This window comes from Corvus brachyrhynchos, unplaced genomic scaffold (genome assembly GCF_000691975.1).
Source record: "Corvus brachyrhynchos isolate BGI_N302 unplaced genomic scaffold, ASM69197v1 scaffold27, whole genome shotgun sequence".
In the NCBI taxonomy this organism is placed as follows: Eukaryota; Metazoa; Chordata; class Aves; order Passeriformes; family Corvidae; genus Corvus; species Corvus brachyrhynchos.
In genome coordinates, this window is record NW_008239139.1 from 173150 (window position 1) to 189915 (window position 16766).

At 39.0% G+C, this 16766-nt stretch overlaps 1 protein-coding gene across 13 annotated transcripts in view; it reads right to left on the reverse strand.

Annotated features, from left to right (window-relative positions):
• The window catches only part of MYBPC1 (myosin binding protein C, slow type), a 70933-nt gene that overhangs the window by 26501 nt on the left and 27666 nt on the right, over positions 1-16766 (reverse strand). For 8 of the 13 annotated variants that reach the window (XM_017740023.1, XM_017740029.1, XM_017740027.1 and 5 more), the window contains exons 4-16: positions 16245-16277; positions 15847-15882; positions 15150-15185; positions 12781-12885; positions 11601-11749; positions 11124-11241; positions 10302-10353; positions 8695-8751; positions 5016-5182; positions 3771-3903; positions 2046-2170; positions 872-977; positions 405-571 (exon numbers count right to left, since the gene is read on the reverse strand). In XM_017740023.1, the coding sequence (XP_017595512.1) occupies positions 405-571; positions 872-977; positions 2046-2170; positions 3771-3903; positions 5016-5182; positions 8695-8751; positions 10302-10353; positions 11124-11241; positions 11601-11749; positions 12781-12885; positions 15150-15185; positions 15847-15882; positions 16245-16277 (1284 nt within the window). The remainder of the gene's footprint in view (positions 1-404; positions 572-871; positions 978-2045; positions 2171-3770; positions 3904-5015; positions 5183-8694; positions 8752-10301; positions 10354-11123; positions 11242-11600; positions 11750-12780; positions 12886-15149; positions 15186-15846; positions 15883-16244; positions 16278-16766) is intronic. The other 5 variants (XM_017740025.1, XM_017740036.1, XM_017740024.1 and 2 more) reach the window with 3 other exon arrangements.

A 16766-nucleotide genomic window follows, 5' to 3' on the forward strand; every position in this document is an offset into this window, starting at 1 on the left:
TTTGAAAACACAAGCATTTTAAAGAGATACTGCACAAGCAAAGCTGAGGGGGCTACACAGTCATGTGCTTGTGCCTAGATTTAACTTTCCTGTGAAAACCTGGAAGGACTGAAGAAAAGCAGATACTTCCCTTGAAAATTCCCTTTGTTGACCTATTGTATCTTTGCATGGATTGCTCTGTTTTCCATCTTAATGGAGTGACAGGAGGTTATCAAGCAGAACTAGTTCATGGCCTGCTACTGGAAACAGTGTCTAAAGAGAAGCCACTGTTCTGGAGATTTGCAGCTAAAAAACTGGTATGGAAGTTAAGACTCCTTTTAAACCCCCAGGGAAAGGCAAGAAAATTGTTTCTTTCTGTATGCTAGCACTCTGTGACATTTGAGAGCAAGGTGGATGATACTCACAGTCAACTGAAAGCTTGGCTTCTGATTGCCCTCCAGTTGTCATTACTGAGTAAGTTGCAGTGTCATTTTTGGCAGCTTCCTCTATGATCAAAGTGTGTTTTTTACCCTCAACCTTAATTCGATACCGAGATTTAGGATCGTTGGAAAGTTCTACACCATTTCTAAACCTAATGGGAAACAAAGAATTTTTATTTTTCCAAAGGAAGTCCTGTGCAAATGAGACTTCCATAGACTGAAACTCCCAGAGAAGACTTTACAAGACTTTAAGGCACTAGAAAGATGAAACAAACTCATCCATGAACGTATAAGGGTATTTCTGCTGTTGCTACATTTTTGAATAGAGTTTTGGTGAGATTTTCTTAACAATTTTGAGGTTTACTGGTGTAGGAAAAGCTGCCCATGTTTTTGCCCGTGATTAAAAGCTTCTGGGTTTTATTCTCAAGGAAGCTGTTCAAAGTGTGGCTTACCATTTCACGTTTGCATCATCCTCAGACACTTCACAGCTCAGTTCCACTCGTTCACCAACATAGGTGCTGGTATCCTCCAGGCCTTTGGTCACCAAAATCGGAGGATCTTTGGGAAGAAAATGTTACAGATTTCCAATCTCAGAGCGAAAACTAAGCGGAAGAGATTTTCTAAATCATGCTGCAGAAGGCAATATTACTTTAAAATTCTAATATGAGTATCAGTGCAGCCTTCTCTGCCTTAAATCAGAAAAGTGGTTGCTCATTAGTATGCTAGTAGGAAATTTGCTCAATAAAAGAAAAAGAACATTTCTTCATATTAATACATGCTTTGCATCCCATTTTATTGACAGTTTTGTCCAGGCAGCTTGACATGAGAAGCTGACATTCCCCTTTTGCTTCCCACAAATCCCTCTTAGAAAACTGTGTTTTCATCAGGTCCTACAGCCCATGACGAGATATATACCCATATTATAAGATGACCTGATGGCATATTGTGGTGACCTTATTTGTTTAATCCATTCCTGATGTCATAAGTTTATTTAATAGCAAAAGACTGTACAACAGTTACTCTATGCTGTTTCTAGGGGCAATGGGCTCTGCTATTCTAAAAGTACCTTTCAAATATTGGAAGATTTTTTTCTCTCACTATAAGTTTTGCTTTTCTGTTTGGTTTCTTGTGCATGTGGGGGCAATCAACACCATGGGAGCAGACAGAGTGAAGATATGGCCACCCATTCATAACTTCTGATAGAATCTTCCCTCAAATCAGTGCAAATGGAATGAAAACTGACTTCTAGAAAGCCTGATCTGAGGGCACTTGGACAGTATCAGAGTCCTCAGGTACCAAGTGTGGTGTTAGGGGAAGCCAGTGCTATGACACAAAAGCCTACAAAAGGGCTTAAAATTATGAAGGGCACCACAGCCCCAGGAGATCCCAATGCACAGTATGGAATCAACTATATCCTCATTTCAGGGTTTTCACTAAGCTGCTAAGTACAGGATGAGGGAAAAAAATAGCCAGGGATCACAGAAATACCGAGTGATCCTAACAATACAAATACAAATACAAATTCAAAAACATACCGAACCAGGTCCTCCCTGTTAATTTCTGTTGCAGCCAAAGAAGCCACATAAATGTAGCACAGCTGAAACAGCATCAGGCTGACATAGTTACCTCTCACAAAAAGTTCTGTGGAGCATTTCTCATCACCAGCTGTTACGTAATAGCGAGCATCGTCTGTCATCGTACAGTTATTGATGAATAAAATTCGCTGGTTACCTTTGTGCTCAAAAATGTATCTGTTTGAACAGCAAAGACACATTAGCAAAACTTCTGGACCCCTTTTGTTTTATGTAGAAAATGCTTTAGGGATTTTTAGAGGCAAAACTTCTGGGGTTTACGCAGTACTGGAAAAATTGTCCTTGGAAGCAATTTCCAAGTTTCAACAGAGCTGTCAGACTTCTAGCAAAAAGAGCTGTGGTGTAGAGTGACAATAAGCTGCTTCTGGCTTGTTCCAAGATCCCAGGGCTGGGTGATATGAAAAAAAGAAATATAAAAAAAGAAAAAAAAAAAAAGAAGCTGGAGTGGAACGATGGCAAATAAAATGGAGTCTGAAACTCTAGATGAGGAAAGCTGAAAATAAGCAGTAAGAGGACACCATCACTCATTCCAAAATTTTTGTGAAGTATAATAATAGCCAAAGTTAAGAAGTTAATATTATTGGTAAGCCAGATGGCACAAGATATCAGTAATGGGATATGGGGTTTTGGTAATGGGATATGGAGCCTTTCACCTTTATGTCACCAGTTTAGATCTGCTCCAGGTTTGTAATGACCAAAGCTCATTAGCATCTGACAGCTGCTTCAGCAGCCTGGTAGAAATGCACTGGAACACCTAATCCAGCCCCTCCTGCTGGAGAGGAATCCATAGAGCTGCTTGCAAAACAGCTCTGAGCTGCTCATGCCTATAGATATAGGGGCTCAAGAAAAGGTACTCTATTATCCTTTTTTTGGTCAATCATGAATATTAAACAAAATCCTTCATTGATTTCTACAGCAACAGAATGAAGGAAATCTGCCTCGTTTCTGTAAGAGGGCTTTTGTTAATTACTATTTTTTTTTCACTGGGTAAGAAGAAAAAAGGCTAGGATGTTGTACTGCTCAGAAACATTTGAGGAGCATTACATTTTTATGTACATCCTTCCCAGCTGTGTCTGACTGTGGAATGGGGTTTTCTGCACCAGGTTGAAAGAGCTGGGTGTACCCACAAAAGGACTGGGCTCAACTTCCAGGCATTGCTCTACAAGTAATCAAATGTCTGCACCTGAAAGACCACTTTCTGGAAGAGCCAGAGAAGAAACCAATATGCAGGTGGTACAGATGAAGAAGCTTGTGTACACTGGATCTGTCGCCCGTGACTGATGGTGCAGGTTGTTGACTTCAGTGTGTCAAAGTTAATGAGTAGAGGAAGATGAGACAAACCCCACACCCCTTTTCTTGGATGGTTTATGAGCCAGGTGGGTAAGTGTGTGATGTCAACATCTCTGCTCTTAGCACATAATTACTGTAGAAAGATTGTGTCCACCTCCAGACACAGGACCAAGGACAAGTGATCGATTTACTCGCAGTGCTTCCTGGTATTTTAAAAACTACTGAGTAGGAAATCATGCCACATTTTTTTGAGGATCTCTAATACTTTTACCTTGAGACAAAGATTACATTTAGCCTACAGTAGACTTTTCTGGGTCCTGAGCAATGTAGCATCATTTACATGCTCTCCACATCTAATGAAATTCAGAAATTGGTGCAACCTGAGCAAAGAGAGAGATCTGTGCAACACACTTGTCAAGGGAATGCATGTGTACCCATTTTATTGCATACATATGCTAAGATCACTTACTTTGCACTTGGTCGTATCTCTTGGCCATTTTTATACCACTTGAGTTCCACTGTTGGATCTGCTAGCTCCACCATGAATCTTACTTTACCTCCTTTGTCCACCTGGTATGCAGGATCGAGGCCTTTGGCAAAAGCTGTTGTGGAAGTCAAGTGTTACTTTAACATGGGATCAGGAAACAAGAATATGAATGCTGAAATGACATTGCATAAATCTCATCAAAGCTGTCAGAATACATGCACACAAAGTTATGCATCACAAGATATTCTCACACTAGTTTGCATGGAATCGTCTAGAAACATTAGAATAAGCACAAAGCTGTGCAGATCTGCTTATCCCGGGCAAGTTCAAGCTGGTATGTCTTCAAGACTTTGCAGTGTGACTGTATTCCAAATAGGACTGAGTAGGTGCATCAAATGAAATACACAAATAAAAATTAATGTCTAGTAACATAATATATGTTATGAGGTAATGGGCAAGGAGAGAGGGTATATCAGGCAGCTGGATTACAGCTGAACTTGTGGAGGACTTCACCTACATAAAAGGGATGCCTCCAGGAAACCAGTGACACAGCAAATGTATCTATTGCATCCAGTTCTGAAATGCTGTCCAGGAACAAGCAGATGCTACAATAGTATAATGGACAGTGTATTGTATTCATATGTGTGTGCAAACATATTCTGTGGCATATACATTTACCTTATATACACACACACATCTATATATTTCTACAAAGAAACACATATTTATATTTCTGTATGTAATTACACCTCTCATACTTTCAGTAGGGTAGATGGGGAAAGACAAGCCTGAATGTCCTCACCCAGTGCAGGATGGAGGGTCTGTAGTACAGCTGGGATTTCTGAGCAATGGAGATTAAGTGCAAAACAAAATGATGAAGAGCAAACACTTCAGGTGTTTGGAGTGACCTCTATTTAGAGCAGAAGATATTGATAACACAAGCACTGTTTGATCAGGTAACACCTTTCCACGCACCTGGGGGACATTGTTCCAGATGGAACCAGTGTTTATCTGAGAGGGAGGGATGCTTTAGGCAAGCACTAAGTTGGATAAGGTGTTTACACTTGTACCATGGATCAAAGCTGCCTTCTGATTAATTCCTTGTAGGAATGAGGCTTGAGTTGGAGTGTGAAAGTTCCCTCGCGTGCAAGTGAAGTCTATTTGGGTTTTTAAGGTGAATGGTTGCTTGTGATGGATGCGCACAGGAATATTCTGCCACATCCATACCTGCACTCTTCTTCACTTCCCTGCGCATCCGCTTCAGCCGCTTTAACATCCCTCTCAGGTCAGTGATGCCGTACTGGAAAGCAATCTTCTCGTACTCGCTGGGATTTGCGTTCTTCAGGAGTTCCCACACATCCACCTCAGGCTCTTCCTCTTGTTGTTTAATCTCCCTTATGTTAGCAAAATACAATTATGGGACAAGAGTTAGTGAGGTTTTATCACACCATAAAAAACAGGTGAAGCTGAATCTATGGTAAGGCTAGAATTGTTTTGACCAAAATTTGAAGGCTGCCATCATACTTTGTTTTATTTCACCCAGTATGGTTGGAATAGCTCAGAATGACATTCACACCTTACTTTACACATCTTCAGGGCAGAATTTGGATGTAAGTTTTAATTTGGCCTTTTCTGATACAATCAGTTATGAGAATTTTTATTTTGCTTAATTGCTTCAAAAAAAAAAAAAAAGGCAGTTTGAAAATGTAACAGCATACAGGCTAATCCCACTTAAATAAATTTTATCTGCTGTAACTTGAGTGGAATCAATTACAATTTATGATGGCACCACTAAGTCTAATCTGTACATTTCAAAATTAAATAAAAGTGTTTTCAAACCCCGAGTCCCTGTAGGTGCTACTGGGGGTGACTGAAGACAGGACATTGAAATACAGGGGAATCTGTGTCTGTTTATAGTTACACCGGTGCTTCTCAGCATTACTTAAAGTTGTCATATCAATAGGAACTGAAGATTTCCACACCAGCTTGGACTTGAAGGATGGATCTGTTTGCTTCCATGTGTGTCTCAGTCTTAAGAGCAGGAAATGTTTTCAGAGGCCTGTGTGAGGAACCACCTTCACACAGAAGTTTCAATATCGTATTTACTATCTGCAATTCCAGGATAAGACAACCAATAAAGAGAAGTATAATTATTTTCACAGTGGCAGCCATTAAATGATAGAAAAATGGAAGCATCCTAAACAAAATGATAATTTTTCAGACTGGCAATTCAGCACAAAAAATGTGGACTTCTAGGACAATACTGGAACTGAATAACAAATCTAGATTTTTCCTCCTGTAATATCATTAGGATCAGACCAGGAACATTCCAATTTGATTATAGCTTGTCTAACAAAATCAGTGCTTTTTGAGAACAGAGCGAGAAAATAAACTTTTGAGAAATAAAAAATACCAGGCTTTGCATCTAGACACTGTTAGAGCTGAGCTTTATGGAGTCCAACAGAGGATTTTCTTTGACATATACAGAAATAGCACTAAAGATCCCTGAGAATCTCTGCATGGTTGGATAAAAAGCCATGGAAACCGCTGTGCTGTTAAGTCCATGAGGTTTATTTTCATAATATGTCTGTTATTTTAAAAAGCAAGAGAGGATCTCCCTGAGTAGTCTTTCAAATACAATAATTCTGAGACAGCAATGTAAGTTAGACAATCTCAGGTATGTAATTCTATATTTTGTTCCTCTTCTCCGTGCTCACGCTTTCCCGAGGGTGATTGTACAGCGAATGCTGCCATTTCATTGAGATTCTTTCTGCATGGGGGCAGGCTGAGATCAGCTTGCAAGCACTGGTAAAAGGTGAGATTCCCCCTGGGGCAGCACTGTCCTCCCCCAGGACTGGCTGCTCACCAGGCAGCGTCTGCCCAATGTCAAGGAGATGAGCACTCTATGGCAATCAAAATAAAGCTCCCCTTTAAATCAGGCAGGGGTTGAGAATGAGGATCCTGATTTTCAACCAGATTGAAAGAATTAATTTCAGGCTCATTTTTCTCTTGCATACTTGGAGAACGAATTTTGATGCTTAGAGCAAGCCAACTTCATTCTCAGACCTCAGTTGCTTGAGCTGAGGCCAGGGGTCAAACAGAGCATGGTATTTCCTAAGCAGACTGACCTCACCACAAAATCATTTTCAGATCTCTTCCCTAGAAACGTCTGTTTTGTTGCAAGAGGTACTTTTTTTTTTTAATAAACAAAGACTTAAATATTTGAGTGGTTTTTAGCTCTTATGCCTCTTGGAACTTCGTGCTGCTACTGATCCATTGCATTGACAAAGCATATGCAGTCATGGAGTGGCTTACTGAGACAAGACTTTATATGTCTGCCTGCCAACCAGCAGAAAATTGGAAAATAGACAGTATATTGATTCTATGCATTTAGGGTTGTTTTTTTTTTTTTTAAAAAAAAACATGTTTCAAGTAGTATGAACCAAAAGTGAAAAGTCCTAGGTCTTTCCTTGGTCATACAACCATAAAAAAAAGGAGAATGAATGCACCTCCAACATTGCCTGTTGTAAAAATTGAAATGAAACCATGGATTTGTCTTCTAAATAATGGATGTTAATATCCACAGACATGGATATTAATATCCACACTGTGGCTTAATTAACAATTTTATTCAATTAAGCTCAGAAATATGAAGTTGCATTTCAAGGCCTGAAGCAAGGTGAACCAATTTGACCGAAGTCAAATAATGGTATCTAAAAACTAAATATTTGCTTTATCCATTAAGCACACAATAGGTATACTATGTTTATATGGCTGTACAGTATTTATCTTACAAATCTTAAGAGTTAATTGTTAGTAACGTGATAATGTCTCTTGAACCACATTTATCTTTCCACAGAAACACCAAGACCTCTTACATGCAACTGTCGTGGCTACTGAAACACCATGCAGGTGGTCATGAGAACTAGCACAGCAAGTTGTATTAGTAGGATGAAAAGACAAACTGAAGATCCTAATTAGGGATGAGAAGATTGAAAAACCAAAGACCTGGTGGATTGGGATTGGTTCAGGTAATTCTTTGTCTATTTTTAGCTTCAGCTTTTCCTGTGTGCTTTAGTTGCTTAAATGCTATCCTCTCCCTCACAGCCAATGAGCCCATTGGGACCTTTTCATGTAATTAATATTGCAGATTTTCCTCTTTCAGAGTAAGTGGTAGATGAGATAAAGGATGTAGTTCCTTTTCCACTTCTCTGTGATCAGTTGCCATTATTTCCATGGCATACAGAATTTCTCTGCTTGATTTTAAAAGATAGTGAATTAACTATCCTGTCTTAATCTGGTAAAAGACTAAACTAGGTTTAAGATCTGAAAGAACTAGAGACATAACTATCATAACACCAGATTTTCAAGGCAAACCAGAGAAACATGCACCCGAGTTTTTTTCCATCAAAACACTTGAGTCAAATAAAACATGATTGAGCATTTGTGTGCACATATTAAAAAAAAAGCTACAAAGAATTGTACCAATATCTATGACTTGAAAACACAAAATATGATTTTTTCGTATCAGGATGTTTTTTACTTTTGCACCAGACTCAATTTTCTGAACTGCTCATCCCTATGTAGGAAATTTCCCCCCTCTGCCTTACATGCACACACAAAAGAAATAAAATAGCAAGTGAACTAAATGTTATTGGCCTCTTTAGGCGGGGGCTCATTTTTTTTACCAGAGCACTCAAATCTGAGGTTTCTTTCCTGCACACTTAGAGGTAAAATTAACTGAACATTTGTATATTATACTATAAGAATAATAAGTTAGAAACATTAAGAAAATTGAAAGGTCAGAAAATTCTTAAGAAGTTATTAATGCTACACCTGACTGTTTCTGTGTGCGAACCTAATGGTTTGCAATCCACACCTGCTCATTGCATCACTTGGTTCTCACCTACGTTTCAGGAGACCACTAAAGTCAAGTTCTCCTGCATCATCTTGTCCTTCACCGCTGTTATTGACAGAAAAAGATCAAATCTTTGTTTAATACAGGAAGACTTAGACAACACCCATTGCAAACACTCTACACTTCTCATATACTCAACACAGTCCAGACACACAAAGAATTGTATAAAATCAACACAAACTTGTATGCTTTTTCACATGGATTTTGTTTCTGTAGGCACTTGTGAAAAATAACACAAAGGTTTGTATTGCTTCTTCTTATACTCTGATGGCAAATTTTTGTAACTGCATACATCAATTTGCCGAGGTTTGTGTTAGATTTCAGTAACACAAACAAATGTGAGCTACTCATCACAAGCAGCTTTGTTTCTCATTTCCATAATGGACATTGTAAAAACAAAGGGCTTGTGCTGATCTCTTGCTATATGAATACAAACCAAAGATTTGAATTGCTGGGTGGTGCTTTTAACAATGCATAGCTCTGTCAAATACTGATTGAAAAGTACTTAGCCTTAAAGATTTAACTTTTCTCTAAATGAAGGGAGAAAGCAGTTATAAAGAAAAATAAAACAGTACATTGTCCATTTTTACAGATAAAATCACAGTCCTATGAAGGTGCATTTCTTTCTATAATGTAGTCTTTAGCAGAATTACCTTATCATAGAGCACATACAGACAAAAGAAATGCCCTAAATATTTGTTAGAAGGGCAAAATAGTGCACATCTTAACTGAAATGATGTCAATGTTTAATCGAGACTTTACATGCAAGATATTACTTAGAAAACCAGAAAATACTGAGATATCTTCATCTGCTTGGGCAGAGTAGTTACTGCATTTTTTAAAATGTGCTAGAGAAGGAAATGCACCTTGAAGGTAATATCTTTTGATTGTCTCTTTAAATTAAAGCCCTCTAAATAAAAGCAGTTCTCTCTGAATCCCAGTTTTACTTCTAGATTAACAAACTGCATTCATTATGTGTTTGTAAAATATTTTCATTCTATATATTTTTTATATTTCATCATACAAACCTGACACACTGGTTAGAATTGCTGCTTTATCAGAAAGGAAACAAACCTTAAGACACAATGCTTTTTTTTTTACATTCTCTGTAATATACTCTTTATTGTTTTTCCTTACTGATGGTATTTACTATTTACTGTAAGACTACAAAGTCATATCCTGTCTTCTTGAAATCAATGTGAATTTTCTCTCTGCTTTTAATCAGTGCAGGATTGGGACCCGGAACTTTCATATTGTGGCTGACAGCTTTCAGGAAACATGCAGTAGACTCTTTTAGTGAATGAAAATACATTTTTAAAAACCTCTAAAGAAACATATATTTAATTGCCTTAAATATTCAATCTTCCCTTAAATTAATGACACTTGTAATTTCACAGTAGGGGTATTTAATATTGTATATACTATGTGCTGTAACTATTTCATTCTACCCACCACCAATTACCTGAAATTCCACTTCTTTAATCTATATGTACAAAAACAATTTTATAAAGTACTTGATACAATTTTCTGACACAAGTTCTGTGCATGCTACCAGTATCCATTACTGAGCAACTTGATAGGACCACTGAAGTTACCTTCTTTTGAAAGCAGATCTGATGTCAATCGATGGAGCAGCTTGGGAAGATTCTATGAAATAACAGTAATACAGGAATTAAAAACATAATTTGAAGCTCCCATAATTTATGTAAGCAGTATAATTTTGAACATGAAATTTGTAAGTTTCCTGCTAAGTGACCAGCATTTGTGCTTCCCCTTTGGCATTAAGTTCTGATATCTGCAAAGATTACACTCAGTGCTAAGTGTACCATTTCTCTAAAGTCCTTGCTGCAGTTCTGCGTAGGAAATCTGTTTCTCTGATGTTTCTCTCCATTCCCCTTCCTGCCTTATTCACAGGCTCTGGCCTTTTTGTCTTCTCACTTCCTACGCTTTCTTCCCTGCTGGCACCTTGTGCTCTCTCAGTACGCTCAGCATCAGAGGCAAGAGACAGAGACAGTCTCCTCTACAGCTACAGACTCACACTGAGTCTTGAGCCAAGGTGGGATCCTCCTTGTGTGAGTTACCCCTTTGGGACAGTCTGAATCACATTAAATGGTTCTGATCCACAGCCAGTGGATGGATGGAGCCAGGCTGGCCCCCACCCTGCTGACCTCTGAGCACACACACACAGCCCCGAGTCTCATGTGGCAGAGCCTGATTTGAATTCAATATTAATTTTACCTGCCAGCTTTTCTAATGTTTGGATAAATGTCTTACATGGTATCTATCCCAGTGTTCATTTAGACAACAAATTACAGACACAAAATGAAGCGTCATTTCAAATTTAAAAAAAAAGAAAAAAGAAAGAAAGAAGAGAAAGAAATCCTTATAAATCTTTACAGACACAAGTGGAACCTTACCAGTGACTTCAAGGTCAAAAGAGCAGCTATCAAATTTGTCCTTATAAGATACTTCACAGCGATAGTTCCCTGCATAGTTTTCCTTAGCTTTGATGATCTGCATCTCGAATGTGTGAATCTAAAAATCAAGCATAGCTTTTCATTCATGTGAAGGATGCATTTGCACAAAGCAGGAGTTAAAACATGAGTCTTTCAGACATGCACCAGAAACAAGGAATAACTCAAATAATGGGCTCTGAAAAGAAATTGCAATCCAGAAATGGCAGTGGAAAATTTTGATTTTCCCACCATTCCTTGTCCTGTGCTGGGAGAGCAGAAAAGTCTGCTTCTGCAGAAGGTCAGAGATCACCACTGAAATCTGTGTGGGGAAGCCAGGCTTAGGCTCCACTGCTCTTGAGCTTCTACCTGTTCTTTTAAACTGATCCTTAACCTCCCTTTGGAGCTTTGCCCCCATAAGAAGGGAAAGTAAAGACACACCTTAGTGTGACGCTCGAAGGACTCCTTCAGCTGCAGGTGCTTCCCTGCTTTACTGGCCAGGTCCATCCATTTTCCTTTAAACCACTTCACATTTGGCTTCCGGAGAAGGTCTTTGGCTTCTACTTTGGCTATAAATGTAATATTCCCACCTTTCAAAAAGAGAAAAGAATAATGCAGCTATTGAGGAACGTGTGGTTGGTCAGTTGTATCTCTACGAGTTTCTTTCACTTCTGCTCCATTCAGTCTCCACGTGTTCTATCACAACATTAAGAGTCAGATGGAGTCACACAGACTAGGAGAGTACTGCAGTGATACAGAGGATAATGATTTGGGGTCTGTAAGCTTTCTGTCTGCGTCAGTGTGGAGCTTGAGGCACTGAGAAATAGGATAAATTTGGGGCAAAAGTCCATGTTCTCGTGGGTGAATTGTTCCCAATATTTGACTTCACTTGCTCAAAAGAAGCACAGGTGTTCTGGGTCTGCCAGCCAGGGATAAACTGCAGTCTGGAAAAGAAAGCCCAGAGCTCTTCATGCACTTCTATCATTAATTCTTTAAGCTGAGAAGTGACAGGAAAGAATCATCTCTCAACAGTGAATTGGGAATAGTAAAAGCTCTCATTTTTCAGAAGACCACTGCACAGCCCCTGCTGAATTTCCATCCTAACGTTCATCTAGAGGAAAATACAACTTCGTGTATTTTTTTCCCAAATAAATTTTCCCCCAATCCTCTTTTCTACTCAGAAACTGAGAAAAATAAGGGTAATGAATAAAAATATCCCTACATCTGACCACATCTTTGTGTATCCAAGGAGATAACAGACCTACTAAGTAGCCTGTACTGAACTTCTTAGCATTGCTGATACCCTGCATAAGACCTTCCTGATATATCAATAACAGTACAGCCAACAGTGTCACAATAACCAGCTTTCTTCTCCAGAAACTATACCTCTTACTGTTACGCTCAGTAAGTTATTAGACTTTGAGCTTGTCCCTGGGTTTTGCTTCTCTCCATGCAGTCCTTTTGCCTTCAGAGCAGAGTTCACATCCAGCTGAAACCAGAGGCAGTACTTGCAGCTGAGGGCAGAACCTGAGTGACACAGGAACTGCAGGTACCATTCCCAGCTCTGCCTCAGCCTCTGTGTCTCTGGCAGTGGCTCTCGATTCTGTTCCTAAGCACTTACCAACACTCACTGTCCCACTCTGAGGTTTCTCGATGAACAAAGTGGATCTTTGGGTGTCATCGCGTTTTTCTGACTCTTCTGGAGCTCCTTCTCCAAGAGACCATACTGAGATGCAGAGAGAGGGGGAAATATCAATCATCTGAGGGTGTTTTACTCCCGCCAAAGTACACTTACCTGAACTTCCTAAACTCTCTAGCCCTAGCACCTTTCTCTTCAGATGTCCTGAAAGATATGTAAGCTTTTGTTCACACTGACATCCATTGCTTGGCTGTCCCATTGTGTACAGTTCCTGCAAGAACGCTACCTCTGTGGTGACCGAAAATTAAACTCTCAGGGAGGAAGAGGGGGAACCTGATCAGCCAGGATGGGCACTGAGCAACTTGAATGGCACCAGCATTCAACCATGAGTGCTTTACAGAGGCGATGCACAAAGGTCAGCTCTTTGTTTTTCAGAGGAGATGGAGGTTCTGAAAACACAAACAGCTAGAAGCACAAAAGTCCCCACATTCGATGCACAGTTTCAGTGGATCTCCCTCAACCCAAACTAAGTCCATTGTACAAGCTGATTCTTCCTCTATGTCTGCAAAGCAGGGCAGGAATGAAGCTCACTTCTGAACTTTGTTCTTTTCTCTCATGACAGAAGCAGAGAGTTTGGGAATCGGTCAATACCATGTCCTGCCATGTGCATTTCATGGGATTCACGGGACATTCTATGGGAAAAGTAGTTTGTCAAATGGAAATGATTGTGACATGTGCTCAGACACAGCAGCTTCTCTTCTGGAAACTGGGACTTTGGAACTGAAAAGGTACTGAGAGAAGCAGCAAATGAGTGCTCTCCTCAGGGCAGAGCACTGTACAGCTGTGTGTTTCTGGTCTTCCTCTATATCTGCACAGTCCTGGCTTTGTGCTCTGCCATGACATCTCAGGTAAAACCATGGTCAAAACCGATTCCTAGCAGAAAGTGCAAGGAGAGCAAGGCAGTGGATGGGATGCCTGTCTGTTTTCTGCTCACTTTCTGCAGAGAGGCAAAGGACATGTCTCATATCCCAACCTGCAGTCCAAATGCCACATCTCCATTTTTTGAGGAGCTAGTGCCAGTACAGAGGGGAAACCGATTAGAGGTCAGAATAGTCTTTCTGATATGTGGGAATCTTTTCAACTCAGGAAAATTTCGACCACCCACAAATGCAACACAGCTCATGGCAGCCGTGGGAAAATGCAACCAAATTGGGTTTATTATCCTAAAGTCTATTAGGAATTTTAAAAAGGTGTTGAAATGCTAGACAGCTTTGCTATAAAATCTTTGTCCTTGAGTCAGTTGTGGGTGGTGTGCCTAGCCCCTCTTATGTATATGTCTGCTTGTACAGTTTTTCTCACAGGTAAAGACATTCATGTATATACACACACGTATATACACATATATATACACACATATGAAATGATTTACACAGACATAAATGAACAAATATATATAGATACATATCTATATATACTCTCTATAATCCAAATGTTTAGATTATATCACTGTAACATGGCAATGTATGGAAACAACATGAGAACAAGTGAAAGTTATCGGTGGGAAGACGATGAAGTGATGATAGTACAGGATCTGGTCACGTGCAGTAACAAACCTAACATGCCACGGGGTGAAATGGAAAAAGGATATTAATAAATGGAAAAAGCTTACACAGAGTCATTAATTTGGTACCACATGAAAGAACACCTAAATATTATCATCACCTTTAGATATTAACATTTTCCTATTTATTAAGCAAACAGAAGGGAAGGTGGGTTTGATGAGGGCTGGCATAGGTGGCTATGCCAGGTCTAGAACCATGGTTGAAGTACCAGCTGCTCATTTTGTTCCAGAGGCTGCAAATCCTGAAACCACAAGAGTGGCTGCAATGTGCGTTACCTGCCAGGGTAGGAAGAAAGAGGTTATGAGGATTTTGCTAAGTTTTCCCCACCGTCATTTGAGGTGGGAGAAGAAGCCATTCTCCTACAGTCTTCTGGGACCTGCGTGTGGGATTCAGGTGAGGCTGAATGTAGGAACGGAATTCCTGTGGGCTGAAGGAGGAATGGAACAGCTATGTATCTATCTATACAGAAACAGATATAGATAGATAGGTATGTATGTATGTGTCAAATACTGCTATACATGTCCTGTTCTGTGCAGCAGAGCCTTCTCTCACTCCTGCTTTAGCTGCTAGAAACCTCTTTGCCCTGGTACTTTGACGCATTTCAACAGCTGTAGTTTGCTGCTGTCTAAACAATGAAAATAAAGTCTTATCTTTTAAAAATAAAGTCTAAACAGTATTTTTATTATGTAATTTTGGGAGTGTTTAATCATGTTTTTCAGGAGGTCTCACCTGAATCTTTTCTTTCCGCTGGCTTAGACATCCCATCTGAAAGGGAAGAGCAATTTAGATGACACCCGCTCAGAGATCACAGCTTTACTGACCTCAGATCACTGGGATTTTAAGAACATTGATTCTTCATACAAGAAGATTAGACTAAATATTTAGGACCATATCCATGAGGAACTACTTGAATACCAGAAAAAAGTGAACAGCTAAGAAAAAAACCCCAAAGTTTTCCCCACTTTTCTCTAGAAAATCTAAATTAGCTTAATTCCATTCAAGATGTTCTTTAAAAGGTTATATGAGGCTGCTGTTTTTTCCATGATTTGTGTAGTTCCATGTAACAGATGAATTTATGTTGTTCAGTATTTATCTGAGGGACAGCATTTTGATTATTTAAACTTATATTAAATTTAAACTTATGCTACTTACTTATCTGGAGTTGCTTTGGGGTCTACTAACCAATATTTTATCTTCCACTGGGAGAAGATCTACTAAAGACCTCAAGACAGGACTGGAAAGGGACTTAACTGCTCTAAGGGTCTTGTACTTCTCAACAGAGATTAATATAATATAGGGCACTTTAACATTTTTTCTAAGTGGCATGTTTTGAGCTCAGTCCACTGGTTTGGACTCTTTCTTCAATAATAGTCAAGAGAAAAATACATACATACATACACACTCAAAGCACTCTCACAGTCCTAACCTGCTGGTGGAGTACTAACTGAGGTGTCATCTTCATCTGGGAAAAGAAATACAAATGAAAAAGCACATGAAGAAACTGAAAGCACAGATGATCATCTGCTTTAAAACAACCACATGAAAATGTAAAACCTGCAAAAGAAAGGGAAATAAATCCCAATATTCAGGAGCATTCACAATGGAAGATTCAAACTGATGAGGAAAGCTTGGCATAATTCAGTAGCTGAAATGGTAAACCTTAATGCTTCAAGCAAGTAAAAAAAATGAGATGTGGACTGTGATCTATTATTAAATCATGAGTTTATATGAGAGGTGTGGAGTGATTCTGTTTGTTAGAGATGTAATCCAAAGTGATTACAATAAGAAAGCCACAATGAAATGAAGGTCAATCACAGATCTAACCTGAGGAAGATGTCATTTCTCTGATGACCACGTCTGCAATTAAAATGTGCACCACATATGCATTCAGCATTATTAAATCAAGGAATGAAAAAGTTAAAACTAGTCTCCTGGACTTATACTTTTTAATTTCTATACTATAATATTAATTTAAAATGCAAGGAATAGACAACTCTTTTTTTCTCCTATCAACAGGAGAATAATTTTAAAAAAGAACTATTATCATCATGCTGGATTTTCCTTTTGATCACACTAAAAGTTGACCGTCACCAGCTATTAAAAAACTATAAGCAATTGTTACCCAGTTATTTTAAAATGTTTAATAACAGAATACATTGAGGCATATATTTCTATCAATCAAAAGCCTGAAAAAAAACATGAAACTGGCATTAAAATGAAATACTGTAATCATGATTATTAGAAAACCAGAATCTACCATCTACCAAAGACCATCTCTACAAGAGTCACCTACATCTTTTTGAATTTCAAATGTTGAAACCTCAGATACCAGCTTTGATAATCAAA